Source organism: Cupressus sempervirens, chromosome 10 (assembly GCF_028749045.1).
Source record: "Cupressus sempervirens isolate cs-2001-9-10 chromosome 10, ASM2874904v1, whole genome shotgun sequence".
In the NCBI taxonomy this organism is placed as follows: domain Eukaryota; kingdom Viridiplantae; phylum Streptophyta; class Pinopsida; order Cupressales; family Cupressaceae; genus Cupressus; species Cupressus sempervirens.
This window is the reverse complement of record NC_143127.1, coordinates 651,867,520-651,885,671: the sequence shown is the minus strand read 5'-3', so window position 1 is coordinate 651,885,671 and position 18,152 is coordinate 651,867,520. Positions and strand designations below refer to the sequence as shown.

General features: G+C 35.6%; 1 protein-coding gene across 1 annotated transcript in view; it reads right to left on the bottom strand.

The window, feature by feature from the left end:
• Positions 1 to 18,152, bottom strand: part of DEG8 (Trypsin family protein with PDZ domain-containing protein) — a 125,281-nt gene that overhangs the window by 79,097 nt on the left and 28,032 nt on the right. Inside the window, exon 3 of the mRNA XM_089803330.1 lies at positions 85 to 167. Within this exon, the coding sequence (XP_089659456.1) occupies positions 85 to 167 (83 nt within the window). The remainder of the gene's footprint in view (positions 1 to 84; positions 168 to 18,152) is intronic.

Here is an 18,152-nt window from a genome sequence, read left to right as displayed (position 1 = left end):
GTTCATCTATTTTATATTTGATTGTATCATTTGAATTGTGTTGAAAACATGTAAAGAACAGTATGTAGCATTAAGCAAGCTTGCCTCAGATGGGTAAAGTTTCCCAGTCGGGGACACAATTGGAGTCACTTCTTCAATGGTCACTGTTGGATCACCTAAAGCATATGCTGCAAAATGCCACATGACCAAGTAGATTACAATTTTCAAACATCCATTTTAACAGGTTGCTTGTCAAAGTTCCTGATGTAAGGCTTCATGTTTCTGTTCTTTTAGTAAAGTAAGTAATTTGAGCACAATAACTAGAACAGTGAGATTTTCCTTAATAAGAAGAAAGAATAAAAGAAATATTGGATAGTTAAATTATGGACTAAAATAAAATTAATATGATGCTTATGCAACTGCATATTAAACATGAAGGTCACGCAAGTCAAACCCCTTCAAATGAGAGTTGTCACAATCAATTAATTTAAACCTCTGCCAAAAGATATGATCTAAATTGCCAACAACAAAGTGGAAGCTGAGGCATCAGCTAAGTCATAGTCAGAAAGAGAGGAAAACCTTCCTCAAAGAACTCTCAAAGGTAAGCTGAAGCACCAGCTGAAGTCATAGTCAAAAAGAGAAGAAAACCTTCCTCAAAGAACTCTCAAAAGGTAGCTGAAGCACCAGCTGAAGTCATAGTCAGAAAGAGAGGAAAACCTTTCTCAAAGAACTCTCAAAGGGAGATTGGGAAGAAATTGCTAGACACTTACCACTACTCAACGAACATACCAAGACCTTGCCAACCAAGCAGGAGAGCATCCGTATAGACGATAGAAGGCAACGAAGAAGAAAGAGACCACAGACATGAATTAACCAAATCATTTGAGAATAACATCTGTCAAATCCAAGAACTATACATTGCAAGGGAGGAACCAAACCAAAGATGACAGGATGAAAGGAGTATCAGAACGAGTCTCAAGTTATCTGGAGTGCTAGGGACAGGAGGATGTGTAGAGGACTTGTTTGTGGCTCTGAGTGCAAGGCAGGCACCAGAATGTCGAGATCAACATAATCTGCCCCATGGCCAACATACAAGAACAGAATTAGGCGAGAAAATGGAGACTTCCCCGACAAGTCTGAATGTGGAATCATAGAAACTCCCGAATTTCTTAGAGCATGGGTGTGAAGATATTGTGAGGCATGGCAAAAATGGACCAACCATTTGAATAGCTAACGGCCAGAAAGAAAAAGACTACTGGCTGAGACTGGCTCTTGTGACACTACAAAGTATAGCCATGAACCGGTTCACAAAACTTGACAAAGAATCTACTACCTCATGAGACACAAAATTCAAACTATTGAGACAACAATGAGATTGTGGCAGTACAAGCTTACAAGCATAGCTTGACTTGTGGGTAAAGACCAACTAGTTGATGGGTAAGGAACTAGTGGTTCATCAAGGGACTTATACCCTCATTGAGCAAAAAGATGAAAGAGGTGCCTCTTTCCTCATACATTGATGCTCACAATGGGTGATGGACATTGGGAGTGAAAATAAAACACCCTCTCAAGGGAAGTGGAAGATGGAGGATGATGAGAGCAGTGACAAAGAATTGAGAATGGTTCAAAAGCCCAACAACAAGATATGCTGAGAATGATAAAAGAATTGAAGTTAGCAACAAACCAATAAAGAAACTAATGAACTATGGTGTATTAGTGTAAAATTGGGAGGTACACAAAAGGTAATTTGCTTAGAAGGATATTTTGTGAGATTTTCCAAGTGATGGGTCATTCAATAAAGGAGTGTCCATACGTTTTGAAGACAAGAAGTGCACCTGTACTCTTCGCACAGGGGGTGTCCACTCATTTGAAGTCATAGAATGCACCACTAGGTATTTGTCAAAATCAACAAGGGCAAAATCAAATATAGTATGACTCCAAAGGACATCCTATCATAAAATGCCAACAATGAAACAAATGTGGAAACTTTCTGACAGGCTGCCAAAGTAAGAATGACAACATACAATTATTGTGCAAATAGTGTGTAACAGGTGACCATGAAGACACCAACTACTTGAAACAAAAGGGCATTACTGAGTTGGACGTTGAGAAACGAGATGAGGCAATTTTAGCAATCCTAAGAGCACATACAAAGAGGGTGGTGTACCCAAATCCTAGTACAAGGAAGGAATGGTTCCCAAAAGCCAAAGTAGAAGTAGAACAAGTAATGGAAAAGGAACAAAGAACCTCCAATTGGATTGCAAGTACATCATTGTAGACAGAGCTAGAAAAGAACGTAATACAATAGGTGCTACAAACAATTGTACCAATCAAGGTGATAGACCTTCAAACCATGCCGCAATTGAGAATAGCAATTACCAACATGGTAGGTGACGGCAAAAGTCAATGACAAGAAAACTAAAGTAAAGATATGATGGTAGAGCCACCACCCGAGGGTGAACAAGTCATTGACCCAATGTTGTTGACCGTGAACATCATAAAGAAGTCAACTATCATTCAAATGGAAATCATAGGGAATTAAAACTGGAGGCTAGGAAGTAAGCGTACTACCAAAAGACACCTAGAAATGCCTTGGGGAACCAACCCTCTAGCCACCAACATTTCACTTGGTAGGAGCTAATTAGCATGGAATCTAGTTGTTGGTGACATTGATGATGTAGAAGGTAATGATTGAGACCCAACAATTCCTCCTTAATTTTGTGCTCATCACATTTTAGAAGAAAGAATATGATGCATTAATTGAGAGAGTATGGTCGGTAGTAGCCAAAGTAAATCACAATTGGAAAAAGAATACAATCTACCCTGAAAACAAGTGTCAATGATTTAAAGGACTATAAGAAGCTTCCTTGGGTTCATCAAATTCAGACTCAACTTCCTTGGAAGCATCACCTAGATCCAATGCGTGTTAAGTGTTCCATTCATTCTCATGAGAGATGGGTTCTATGAACCACTACTCATGAAACATGGGGTCAATGAGTTTGACTCAAAAAACTACACAATTGAATCCTGATAGCCATATCACAATTCAACTTGTTGTGGAAAATATCTCCTACTTATTGATATCTTCTTTGCTAAGAGGGAGTGTTAATGTTTGTAGTTGCTGGACATATCCTAATTACTTGCATGATGCTCTTTCATAAACACATGTTTGGAAATATGAAAAGACATGCAACATGCAAAGAGACATTCACTTGCATTTGAAAAATGAAGAGACTTTCAATTATGATATGAAGAGTCTCTCAATTCAAGATACATATGATTGCTTTGTATGATGAGTGTTGTATTCAATTAGAAGCATTGTACTTATACCTCTATTATTTAATAATAGAGACATTTTTTTGGTGTGGTTGGGTTTTTTCCCTCAAATTGGAGGGTTTTCCAAGGATAAATTGTTGTCTCTTAGTGTTCTTTATTTTGTTTATTGTTAGTTATCTTTATTTTTGGGCAAAACATTAACATAGCCATAAGAATGTGTAATAAAGTTTTGTTGCTGACACATATGGGTGTAGCTATTGTGTTTGTCATGACATGAAACCTACAAATGATATCTCATTTGCTAAGAGGGAGTGTTGATGTTTTTGATATGTTGCAGGAAGAATCATTTACTTGTGAAGGTTGTGTTCTTATCATGCGATGGTTGATTGCTCAAATATCGTTATTAACAATGGCTTCAATTCTACCTATCATGTTTGCATAACCTTTCAATAATTGTCATGTGGCCTTAATATCAAATGATTTGGTGAATTGGTTATTTGTCTCTACCATCACCACCAAGACTCATGTGTAAGTATTATCATTCGGTGTGTTCGACTGGAGTCATTATTCCATGTGAATGTCATGGCATTCTAACCATGTGGCATCATGACTATGTGAATGATACTCTTGGCATGTGGCATTCAAAAAGGTCAACGATTCCATATGGAACTATGTGTCTCCTTTTATTCTTGAGAAAAGGCTATTCACTCAACTATCATAAGAGGTTCGTTTTGAATAGGTTCCACCTATTTATGTGTATTGAGATGGCATCGTATTTTGTCATTAATTGTCGGGTGTATGTTCTTTGCATGAGCCTTGCATCTTGAATGAATTCAAAGCTGCATATTATCTTAATTATCATTGTTTCTTTTGGAGTATATCAAGTGTTCGTCATTTTTTGTTAGACAAGATGTATCTTGATATTATGAAGTTCTTATCATGATTGTTCCTCTCAAATACTTACAGGTTGTTCTTTGCAACTATGAAAAGACGTTTTTCCTCTACAATGATGATTTTTCGGTGAGATAAAGATCTCTATCGCAGCTAGAAAATTCAACATCATGCATGTGTCTCAAATTCATTCGATGCATGATCTATGTCTGATTATTACAGTATGTTTACTATTGTCTTGTCTTGAGTATCTGTGAGAGACTTTATCACTAGTATATTTTGTAATTGTCAAATAAGCGTTGAATGAATTATTATAAGGCATGATACTTGATTGTTAAAAGTTAACAATCATTGGTTATCCTATCTTCTAATCAACTTGAGGACATTGTATTCAGTTTTATTTTTGAGCTTTCAATAAAGGATCTACCTATTGTGGAGTTTTCACACCATCGCTCCATTGCAAATGGGGACCCCCTCTTTTTGCTTTAGCAAGTAGGAGTCGTCGTCTTAGGTGGTTTTAATTGGCAACATTTTCAAGTTGCCAAGTACGAGGGTGAGTTTGAGCAATTTTAGCTTCTTAGGAAATAATATTTGTCTAGGGTTTGTCTGAGGATTTTGATGTCCTTTTTAGGTATTTTCATAGCCTAAGTCCCGGTAGGGGTGTACACTTTTAGTCTACATGAGAAAGGTTTACACGTTTTGCAGATGGGAGAAGGGTTGTAAGTAAATTTATAAAGTGGTAGAAACCCTCCAGTCAGAGGATTTCCCCTGTGGAAATCCTCAAATCCCAGGATTTCCACTGTCATCTCTCTACAAAACTCTCGAGATTTTTCCTTAGGACAAAGGGATGTGGTGGAAACTTGATTGTGGGGGATCCTTGCTAAGGCAAAAAAATGATTGATGTAGTGTTAAAATGATGAAGAGAAGGAAAAATGGTGATTTGTTAAGGATAATTGTTGCAATCATGGTCTTGGTTTATATCCTCTAACCAGAGGATTCCCAGAGGATTCCCACCATGGAAATCCTCTCCTTGGGATTTCCACCCTTCTCCTAAATGACTCAAAATTGATCCAAAATCATGCTAAGGCATGGCAACTAGAAAATGAATAGGATGAGGGATGTGAATGGAAAGTTTTGGGAGTCTAACTTGATATTCAATCTTTAGTTTGTATCCATTTGATGGGTTTGAAAAGAGGATATTGATGTGAAAACCATTTGTGTATTCCTCAAAAGCTTGCACTAGATGGGTGGAGTTGTTGATCAAATCGCATCTAGTAGAGTCCAAGTTATAAATGATTCCTTGCATTCATAGTTAGAAGTAGAAGTAGGAGCTTGAAGTGGAACATTTGGATATATTTTCATTACACATTGTGAAGCCAAATTTTTAGAAGTGCAAGAAGTTGTTATTCATTGAATGAATAACATGTTGAACGAATAACATGAGACCCCAAGTGATCATCAGCATATCAAATTATTCACTGAGCGGGTTTCCACAATTAAAGGAACCTTGAAGTCATTTCATGAACTTAATTTGCAAGCTTAGCATGAGAGATGACCTTATATCAAGAGAGGAATAAGTATTTGGTGTTTCACCCCAAAGCATTGAATGTTTGATTTTGCATGTTGTAGTGGAACAAAACTCACATCAACACTACCTTTGTGCGGCTGGGTATTTCACCCTCAAGTGGAGGGTTTTCCCAGGATATATCAATGTCATTGCTCTTGTGTATATTATACTTGTTTTTTAATTCTCTGCTATATTGGTTCTAAAATTCAATAGATCTTTCCCAACCTAGAGTTAATGAGATATTTGGTTGCTTTAATAGTTTACCAACCACAAAAAGTATGCATTTATTGAGAAATAGAAACATCTCTCATTCATCAGTGGACTTGTCACCTCTTTCGTATGATATGGCAGCAATGTACTTATCAATTCAAGAATCATTCTTTTTAGATATTACATGGGGCTATGAAGATCAAAAGGTAAGGGAGTTCCTTGGTTACATGGCTAAACAAAACATTTACTTGGCAACCTTTAATGAAGGAACACTAATTTGTGGAAAATATAGATAAAATTACAACAGCTATTTGGAGGTAGTGGATAAGTATTCAACACACATCCCTTGTTGAAGATTGGCTCATTCATGAATTCCTAACAACATTGGTGGTTGGTAAAAATTGTGGCTTCATTGGAGTGAAGTTCTCAGCTGGTTAGATTATGTAGAGGTTCACAACACGAACATAATGAGTATTAACCAGTGTACCCCAAGGATGCGTCCTCCCCGAAAATCCCCGGCATTCTCGAACTAGGGATGTGGGGATGGCATTCTGGCAAACCCAACGGCGCCACCAAATCATTATCGTTCTATCAAAAACGCAGGGACATCTCGGCATCCTTGGAGGGGATAGGGGGCCAAAACTGTGTCCCTCAACCCCTTGCACCTAGGCGTCCCTTGTCATGGCACATAATAAAGTGCAATTTTAAAATAAAAAAATTGTTTAATGGGTTCTATTCTAACTATAGGGGTATGTGTAGCCTTTAAATGATAGAACTCATACTTTTGATATCTATTATAAAATAGAACTTATCCATTCGTTGATTCAACTATTTAAAATTGTATTGTTCAATGTTCAAGTAATTTGTAATTCTAATTTACTATTTTACATCTTTATGTCTTATATCGTTATACATATTTTCATAACTAGCATTTAAAGTCCCACATGTATAGTATATAGTACCCACTATGAGGTTGTTTTCACTAGACCATGGTTGTGGGTGTTAGTTAACAAGTTTGTCCTCTCAAAAAAACACTTTCACAAATGACTCTTGAATACCCAAAAAGAAAAACAAACTCTGAAACTAACAATAGTCACTTGCAATTATCTTGTCAAGTGCTCTCTGAATTTTGAAATGAAGGTATAGCTCCCTCCTTTTGATTTACAATAAATGAGTTTTTGGTTATGCCTTTAACCTAGAAGGCAATGAAGGAATACTAGCATCCATTCATCAACATGACGAAATATTAAAATAAGAAGTAGATGGACAATTTTAACTTCCTCCTTCAGAACCTTTAAACTCCAAAACACGTTTCCAATATGCAACAAAGGAAAGCTAAACTTTCACATGCAATTAATATCCACAAGAACATGAATCACTGTAAAGTAAACAATAGTATCTACTCTAGAAAGTTTAACATAACATATAAAACTGTAGAATTTTATATACTTTGCCACAACTTCAGAAAGTATATTCAAAGTTTTAAAGCATAGAATACTTAGGCAATAATAGTTCTGACTCAATAGTCTATGGAGAGATGAACTTTTTCTGATACAAAATTGAAAACCTAAATTGTCTTCCCTTTCCTTCAGAAGTGCAGACCTCTTCAAAATGGGAGGAGCCCCCGTACAATAGGACTTTCCCCTATTTAAGAAGTTTTCCCCAAGAAGTTGGTAACTACCACAACTTCTTCTTACCAAACCAATTTACAATGTATTTCCCTATGTCATCCCTTCACTTTTAATTTCTAAAAATTGAGTGCAATGTTTATATTACACTTTATTATATAATATTAATTCTTAAAGAATTAACTTATCTCATGTATAACAATTTGCCTATTTTCCATTTTCACTTTCACGGTCACATGATAATAATAATAATTAATTCTTGGTAGAATTAATTATGAGGGAAATAAAATATTAGCTTAAAAGCTAATGTTTAATTATTTTGCATTTAGTGATATTTAATTATATAAATAATTAAATATAATGCAAAATAATTAATAATGGTTTTTTTACCTTTAAGATATTTTAATCTTTTAAATTTTTGGAGGGGTAATACTTAGGTTTTCAAACCCTAGGTAACAGTGGGTTTGAGCAATAAGTGCGAAAATGCCTCCACGAAGGAACTGTGGAATAAGAGCTAGAGGTGTGACAAAGAAGGGTTTTAAAGCCCTCCAAAGACAAGTGCAAGCATTGCAAGAGGAGATTCGTAGAGGAATGAATATTGTAGCAAGAGATGAAAGTGGGGATGACTTTGAAGAAGAAGGGCATGTTGAATAGGAAGAAGTAAAAGCGGCTAGGGATCAAAGCCATTTCCAAGATTTGGAAAAAACCCAAGATTGAAGTCCCCATATTTTCAAGAAATCTTAACCCAAAGGAGCTGATTCACTGGATCAATAATCTAGAAGAATACTTTGAGTATGATGCATCAAAGATCCTGAGAGGGTCAAATTTGCAAAGCCCAAGTTGAAAGGGCGTACAAAAATGGTGCCAAGAGATTTAGTTGGAGCGGAATAGAAGAGGAAAAGACAAAATCACAAGATGGGATCAAATGGTGGAGAAATTGAAGAGACAATTCATTCTTGTTGATTATGAGCTTAATTTACTGAAGAAAATGCACGGGTTGAAGCAAGCGCAAAGATCTGTTTAGGAGTATACAAAAGAGTTCTATCAAGTCCTCATTAGAACATTCTAAAGATGCTGAAAGAGGAGAAGTCCTAGTTGCCAAAAGAGTCTTGTTGAATGATGAGAATGAACCTGAACAAAGGAGGACTTTGTTTCGCAATAGGTGCAAGTGTGAGGATCATTGTTGTGATGTGATTATTGACAATGGTAGCACTAACAATTTGGTGTCAGAGAAGATGGTCACAAAATTTGAAGCTCAAGAGAGAGAGACACCCACACCCATACCGGATTACCTAGGTGCAGGATGACCTGCAGAAGTTGGAGATTTGTTGGATGAGTTTAAGATATTGTATCTGACAATGTGCCTGATGGGTTGCCACCTGTGAGAAAGATTAGTCATCAGATGGATTTGATTCCAAGAGCCATTTTGTCGAATAAGGCAGCTCACGGAATGACTCCAGTGGAAAGTGAAGAATTGAGTAGATAAGTGCAGGAGTTGTTGCAGAAGGGGTTGGTTCGTGAGAGTTTTAAGTCCATGTGTTGTACGAGCATTATTAGCACCAATGAAAAATGGAGGATAGAGGATTTGTACAGAATCTTGAGCCATCAACAAGAGTATCAAGTACAAATTTCCCTTGCCAAGGATGGACGATATTATGGACTGTTTGAGTGGATACGCGTATTTCACAAAGATAAATCTGAAGAGTGGATAACACTAAACCTAGATCAATGAAGGGGATGAATGGACAACAACCTTCAAGACAAAGGAGGGCTTGTATGAATGGTTAGTCATGCCTTTTGAGCTAACCAATGACCAAGCACATTCATGTGGCTCATGAATGAGGTACTAAAAGAATTTCTTGGTAAGTTTGTCATTGTTTATGTAGATGATATTTTGATCTTCAGTAAGACATTGGAAGAGCATCTAATGCATATTCGTAAGGTCTTTGAGAAGTTAAGGGGAGAGAAATTACTGGTTAATTTGAAGAAGTGCGATTTTGTGGAGTTAGTATATCTGGGATTTGTAGTTTCAACAGAAGGTCTCAAAATGGACCCAAAGAAGGTGAAGGCTATCCTCGAATGGCCTACTCCAAGGAGTGCTAGTGGGGTAAAATCTTTTCATGCTTTGGCTAGCTTTCACAGAAAGTTTATCAAGAGTTTTAGCAATGTCTATGGACCCTTGACTGAAACAATGTGAGGGGATAGGAAAGAGTTTAAGTGGAATACAAGAGCAAACAAGAATTTTGAATTGTTGAAACAGAAAGTTATAGAACAACCTATTTTAGCGCTTCCAAATTTTAATAAGGTGTTTCAAACTTTCAAGTAGACTATGATGCTAGCGCTAATGCAATTGGAGTTGTTTTGAGCCAAGGTAGACCTATTGCTTACTTCAGCGAGAAGTTAATTGATGCCAAAAGAAAATATTTTGTTTATGATCAAGAGTTTTATGCTATAGGCATTGAAGAAGTGGAGACATTATCCTTTGCCTAAGGAGTTTGTTTTATATATTGATCATCAAGCTTTGCAATATTTGAATAGTCACGGAAAGTTGAATCAACAGCATTTGAAATGGGTTGAGTTTTTGCAGAGTTGTACATTTGTTTTGAAACACAAGAGTGAGAAGTCTAACAGGGTTGCAAATGCTCTTAGCATGAGACAGATTTTGCTAACAGAGATGCAAATTGAGGTTATTGAGTTCAAGGAACTCAAGAGTTTGTATCCAGAGGACCCTGATACTGGTGAAGCTTGGAAAGCTTGTAAAGAACCTGTTACTCTAGACAAAACTAGGTGGTTGGATTTTATCATCCAGGAGAGTATGTTATTTAAAGACAATTGTGCATTCTGAGGAGTTATATGAGGGAGAATCTCATCAAGGAGAAGCATAGTGGAGGGTTGGCTCGACATTTGGTCGAGATAAAATCGTTGCTCTAGTTAGTGAGAATTATTACTAGCCATAGTTGCAACAAGATATCAAGAAGTTTGTATAGAGTTGCAAAGTATGTCAAATGGCAAAAGGAGAAAAACAAAATATAGGGTTATATCAGCCATTATCTATACCAGAGAAGCCATGGGAGGATATCAGTATGGACTTTGATCTTAGTTTACCAAGCACTCGGCAAGGTCATGATTCAATTTTTATGGGCACTGACAGGTTTTCAAAGATGGCACATTTCATTCCCTGCAAGAAGACTAGTGATGTTATTCAAGTAGCAAAGTTTGGACCATGCAAGATGCTATAGAAGCATGATTCGAGAAATGCCTATGAAGTAGAGTTGCCTAGTGAATTGAATATTTCACCAGTGCTAACATTTCAGATCTAATAGAGTATCATGAAGGAGGAGTTGAAGTTGAGGTCACAAGAGCACAATAGAGTAATCCAACAACTACTTCAGCTATAGAAGAAATTGGGGATATATTGGACAATTGTGTTGGCAAAAGCGCAAAAAATTGGACATATGAAGAATATTTGGTCAAATGGAAAGGACAACATATTGAAGATTCATCATTGTTGTCAAGGGATGAGATTAACAGTCTTAATTTTCCTCTAAACACTTGAGATGTGACAAGGTCACTTCTCAAATGATCCCGGGTGTTTGATGCAGGAGCATCCTGGGTGTAAGGACAATCTTGCATCACCCAAAAACATTTCTAATTTGTATTTCACTAAGGGTTATCTCAGTGCAAAGTTACTATTTTTGGAGGCTTACTATTTTTAATAAGTTGGTCGTTTGAGTGCAGAATGTTCTAATGTCATCCTTGGAGGTTCATTTTAGATGTATCAGCCTAGCAGTAATGTTTCATGGCAATATCAAGTCTATTAGTGAAGTTATTGAAAAATTTCGGTATTGGCAGTAGGGTACAAAAACTTTGAACTCAGTTGTAAAGCCTTTAGAGGCTTCAAAAAGGGGTCAAACCTCGACTAATTGGAGCTTGCACGAGTTATTAGGTTGTAGATCAAGTCGTGGAGATTCTAAAATGGGGTCATAATAGTCAATCGAAGCAATGAACAATGAGTTATAGACTTTGGAAGTCGCGCCACGTAAAATAGGCAAAAATAAAATTCCTTCAAAAAAAATTATGTTCTCGAAGTTATTGAGGCTACTCTAATGTAATAAACTATGAAAAATAATAATAAGTTGGGTTGATCAGCCTCAAGGTCTAGGGTTAAATTTCTAGAACCTTCTTGGGTGGTGGAAAATTGCCTATATAAAGAAGGCCCGTAGAGTTGTCTAGGACAATTCTAGGATGTTGGTGGTGGCACTAGCTTATAGAATATTGTAAGGAAAATGCTCATGTGGCTTTGCATGTTGTATTTCTAAAATTTGTAACTACATACTTTTGGAGATAATAAGAAGCCAACTTTATGTTCTTGCAACTTGTTATTTCTCTATTTCTATACATGCGTGGTGTATTTACTCAATGGTATTCAAGATATAAAAGTTGAGCATGAAATTTACAAGAGAAAGGTACTTGTCTCTACTGAACATTTGCCACCAAGGACTGAGTTTAGACATTTTGGAGCAGCTGATATAACTCAATACCAAGTGATTAATAATGAGTGGCTAGAAAGAGAAAAGCAAGCCAAGAACAATCTTCAATACGTTTGTGAAGTTCACCTTTCATTTGATGATGTGAGACATGCGTTGCTTAATTAAAATTTTCCAATTGGGGTATTTGATTGTTCTCGTGATGGTTTGTTCTTATGGATAACAGATGTTTGGCCAAATTTGGGCAACTTGATGAGCTACTACTTCTTCACCCTGTACAAGGGGTTTCATATCATGGTGTGGGATCTAGGTAGTGGTTTTGTACTTTGGTTGACTCAATTCTTCACCCACAAGAGTATTTGCAGGTTTATGTGATGTGTGTTTGTTTTAAGGCACTTCTATATTGGAATTATGGCAGTGTACTTCATTGTCTTAGGTCTTATCATGTTTACATCAGCTTAGAGCAATGCAGATTCGAAGATGTACCAAGATTTCTTTTGGATCTAGGAATTAAATGTTGTACTTGATCGTAGTCAAATTTGATTATAGTGATTCCCTGGAACAAGCAATCTCGGGGTGGTAAGACTTGTAATGTCCTTGATATGGAGCCAAGGGTAATAAGGGTATAAAACAATTAATTAAATAAGAGGCCAAAAAGCTAAAGTCCCAGCAAATATTATTTTTATTACTCATTATGGGACCACATCTTAAGTTCCTATTTTTCAGTCGTAAACATGGGGCCATTTTTAAGTTATAAATGATTTTACTTGGCAAATTATTCATGGAAGGATTTCTAATAAATGGTAGTCTTAGTTCTTATGGCAAGTCACCTAAAAGCCAGACTTTATGGAGGAATTTGTTGCTTTTTGGGATAGAGAGTCTTTGTAAAGGGAACCGATGGCAATCAGAAGATTATTATATGCATCTTGGTATTTTATTTATCTTCTCTATAAGAAATGGCTAAGTGGTTTCTAGGACAAAACCCTTGGATGCGAACCCACGCTTTTTCAATGTTTTTCCTCTCAGCTGCAGGCCACAGAGGAGTTTGTGAATCATGAAAGGTTGCAATATTACTTTCAATCCAGAACAGATTTTCAGATTAGCAAGGCATCTATTAGAAATCAGTTGGAATAGAAACTGCTGCATGTTTGAAGTATTCCAACAGCATTTAGTTTGACTATTACAGCAGCCAGCTGGGTATTACCAGTAGAATCCACAACTTTAAGAAAGGAAGCATAAAGGATGCAACCTGGTATCTTGCTGCCAATATGAGTATCCCACTGTAATTCTTTCTTGCAGCCAACAACAAAAAACTGGCATTTCTGTTAAGACTGTTCCCAGCTATTTCTTGTAACTGAATTTATAGCAAAGTAGTAGGTTCTGTTAACATGAATGCTGATGATATTCCTTTGGGGGAGTATCCTAAGCATTGGAGAAAGTATGTACATGATTGACATGTTGCATTCATGATTGTGTTTGTCATTGAGGTCAATATAGTATTGTGTCTGTGAAGACTGGCAGAGTAGCAAACAGAGAACGAGGTCGTACTGAATGTTTATTGATGATCAGGTCAAGTGCAGCTGAGGACGTATTCTATATTGTGTCCTGATGAAGTGTACAGTGAGTTGAAGACATGCAGAAGCTATTCAAGATATACAGCAGACAGTCAGTAGACAGAGTACCTAATAAGTGGTTTTTGATGATTGATTTGTATCTCTTAACTGGAATAGAATCATGATGAGTGCAGTTCAACAGTGATAGAAGACAGCCTGATGATGATGTTAGTAAGTGTGCAAGGTCAGCAGTCGCATGTATGAGAATGTCATGCCCAAAATACAAGGGCAATAACATACGTGAATTTATTTATTTTAAGTTTAATAGAACTACTATGTTAATATTAATTAAGTCTATTATGACAAAATAATATATATTTTAATTAAATTAAATTAGTCTAAAACAATATATTATTTTTATTTACTTTTCAAATAATCCATACGAAACTCAGCATTATACTATACCTACTAGTAAAACATAAATTAAAACTAAATTAATTTAAAATAATACCAACCTAATCATTAGATTGTTAACTAAACAGAATACTAATTAACAACATAATCAAATCAATTTAGTGACAAATTAAACAATTTTAAATCTAATTAATCAAAATATAAAAATTACAACATAATAACCAACTACACTAGTGTTAACATCTAAAATACAACTTATCTTAAAACTTTAACATAATCTAATGAATTAAAACAACTAATTCTAACATTAATATTCTATCTTACTATTTAAAAACAAATTATAATTTTTAAAAAAATAACATCATAAAACTATCTAACTTTAATTATTTAAAACTAATTATTAACTCACTAACTACTACTAACATTTAACGATATTCTAACATTAAAAACAAATCCTAACTTTTAATAATTAAATTCATATTACCTAAACTAACTTACTTTTACCTTTTTCTAATTACTAACATCTAAATTTAAAAAATTAAAAATTAAAAATTACGTGTGTTTTTGTCCTTATATTTTGGGCATGACAGAAAAGTTGTAAAGACTATGAGCCGAAAGTGACTTGTAATTATCAAAAGATGTAATGTTTTGTAATATCTTAACGAGGTCCTATTATAATTAATTGGGAAAGCCTCAAGGCCGACTCAAGGAATTATTTTGAGGACATGGTATAAAGGAAGGTTATTTTCCTTCTGATGAAGTATGCAATTGATTAGAGCAAGAGTGCAAGTGCGAATTGTGCAACTAATATGCGAAGTTGGTAAATGCGTGTAAGCGATCCAAGGGATTATTTGGATGCGAAGTTTGTGATCTGGTATTAAGATCAGAAGAGGTTTGATTCAATCAAGAGGAAAGAGAAGGCGTTGAGGTTATTTCATTTCTATTATTCTGCAAGGAATAATACAGAGACCAATTGGACAGTGAGCTCGGCGGTCTTGTCCTGAAGTTGTTTGGACAGTGGGTCCATCTGCCTTCTACAACTCCCAACAAGCTTGGCACAACTCCTAACAGGGTTGGAATCTCCTAACAAGGATTCAAAGAATCCTAACAGGGACTGATATGTATTGAAAGTATTTCGTTGGCTCCTAACATAATACATCTGCTTACAAGGAACTTTTATATTAATACATCATTTTATGAGTACCATCGCCACCAGGGTTTTCCCTCTAATCAAGGGTTTCCCTAGTTAACATATCTGGTATTATTGTGTATGTATATCTTCTTATGGTTGTTGATTATATTGTTCACATGGTTAAAGATTAATAAGGTTGATAAATGTTTTAATAGTTGGATAACTGATTCACCCCCCCGCAATTATCTTGGTTGACTTTAATTTCTAACAATTGGTATCAAAGCATCAAGTCCTTGAAGAAAAAGCTTAACAGCTTAAGGAGATCAATGGCGGGTCACTTCAGAAAAGAAAGTCCTAAATTTGATAGAGTTAACTATGACAGCTGGAAGGAGAAGATGAAGACTTATTTGCTATGTATGGGTCTAGGGTATTGGCTGATGACAGAGTAAAAAGGAGATTGTGAAAAAAAAAGCAAACTTGAGGAATGCAGTGAAACTGAAAGAGGTCTGTTTATGTGTAATATGTTTGCCAAAGAAGCATTATTGTCATCTTTTCCTAAAAACAAATACAGTCAGGTAAAATCCTTAGAGACATCTCATGAAATTTGGAAAGCCTTAGAATCTACTTTTGAGGGTGATAAACATGCTAAAAGAATTAAACTACACAATTGGATATGTTTGTTTCAAGATGCTAAAATGATGGAAGATGAATTTGTGAAAAGTTATATTGGTAGAATATCATAAATTGTTGCAAGAGGGATCTAAAGATGAAGATGATATTATATGGAAGATTTTGAAAACTTTGACACCACCATCCAAACAAACAGCGCAGATGATTGAGCAAGTAATACCTTGCACTAAGAAGTTTACCAAGGAAACTTGGAAGATTGGAAGCAGCAGAAGTAAGCCTAAAGCAATCAAGATAATTGCCCAGAGTGGAAATAGCTTTTAGTGCATTGAGTGTTCGTCCCTCTTTATCAAGAAGTGGAAGCACCAGTGGAGACTATGCTAGCAGTAGCAGATCCAGATCTAAGGAGGATAGAAGAATGAAGAAGGAATTGTCTTGCTTGTAAAAAGAGGACCAGATGGTAAGAGAATTTTTAAATGTTGGACCCGTAATGAATTTGGTCATTATGCTTCTAAGTGTCTTAAAAGAGAGAAAAATTATAAGAAGAATTTCAAATCTAGAAGGCCCAGAGATTATTTGTATACAAATGAAGATGATGAGTCTGAAGAAAGAGTTAAAGTGAAAATGAATTAGGATTTGTGGCTATAAAAGAAGAAAATTCTAAAAAATAAATTAGAGAAGAAAAAGCCCTAGTTTCACAAGTTGAAAAGAAATCTTCAATTGGATTATAGACAGTGGATGTTCACATCATATGACTAGAGACATGAATAAGTTTGTTAAGTTTAGTAACCATGATGGAGGAAATGTCAAAGTTGGAAACAATGCAGCTTGTCATATCAAGGGGATAGGATCTATTATTCTTGATGGAATGACTAACACTAATGATGTTTATTTTGTTGATGGATTAAAGCATAACCTATTGAGTGTTGGACAAGTGGTTGATAAAGGTTATCAGTTGCAATTTATACAGAAGACATGCATTATCAAAGATAAAGATGGTAAATTTGGCACTGGTACAAGATCCAGAGGTAATGTGTTTCAATTGAACCCTACAGAGATGACTTGTTTGGTTCTAAAGGTGGATAACAATTGATTATGGCATAGAAGATTCTGTCATATAAACTTTGATAACATTGTGAAGGCTAGTAGTACATTTGTTATCAGAGATCTACTTAGAATTGTGAAACCTACTAATGTTGTTTGCAAAGAATGTGTTATGGAAAAGCAAAAGAAAGTTTCTTTTCCTAGCAAGAAGTTCATTACCACAGCAAAATTGGAGATTGCTCATACACATTTCAGTGGTCTTACCAAAACAAGAGGATTCTATGGTGAAAGGTACTTTATGATCTTTGTTAATGATTTCACTAGAATGATGTGGGAAGCATTTCTTAAAGAAAAGTCTAAGACATTTGAAAAGTTTAAGTTGTTCAAGATAGAGTTGAGAATGAATCTGGAGTAAAGATAAAATGTTTGAGATCAGATAGAGATGGAGAGTTTACTTCAAGAGAATTTAAGATCTTTTGTGAAGAAAATGGTATTAAGAGACAACTATTAGCACCTAAGACTCCTGAGCAAAATGGGATTGCTGAAAGAAGAAATAGGTCTGTAACAGAAGTAGCAAGAGCCATGATGTTTGAGAATGATGTATCCAAGACATTTTGGAGAGAAGCAGTCAACATAGCAGTATACACCATGAACAGAGTGCAGATCAGAAAAGGTAGAAACAAGACTCCCTATGAATTATGGTTTGGACATGCACCTTCGGTAAAATATTTCAGAATTTTTGGAAGTGTTACATAAAGAGAGATGATGGTATTGGTAAGTTTGATGTAAGAAGAAAAGCTTATAGATATTTTAATCAAAGAACTATGACTATTGTTGAGTGTGCAAATGTGAAAGTGGATGAAAAGTTTGGAGTTAAAGAGAGAATGTTGGATTTTATTTCTAATGAAGAAGAAGATAATCATAAACCTGTTAAAGAGAATATTCAAGTTTTCTTTGGGACTAACAATGATTTGCAGAATGATATTCAAATTGTTGAACAAAGAGAATAACCAAGATCTAAACCTAGAGAAGAATTAAGACTTGAAACAGCAACGCCTGCAACAAACAGGAATTTGACAAAGAATCACCCTGCTGATCAGATTATTGGTAGCAAAGACAAAGGAGTTATGACAAGAAACAGAGTGCATGATGAATTGTGTTTGATTTCTCAAGTTGAACCAAAGAGTGCAGATGAGGCATGCAAGGATGATCATTGGATTCAAGCAATGAAGGAATAACTAGATCAAATTGTGAAGAATGAGACATGGGAATTGGCTCCTAGACCTAAAGACAAGAATGTTATAGGAACTAAATGGGTATCAGAAATAAGATGAATGAACGAGG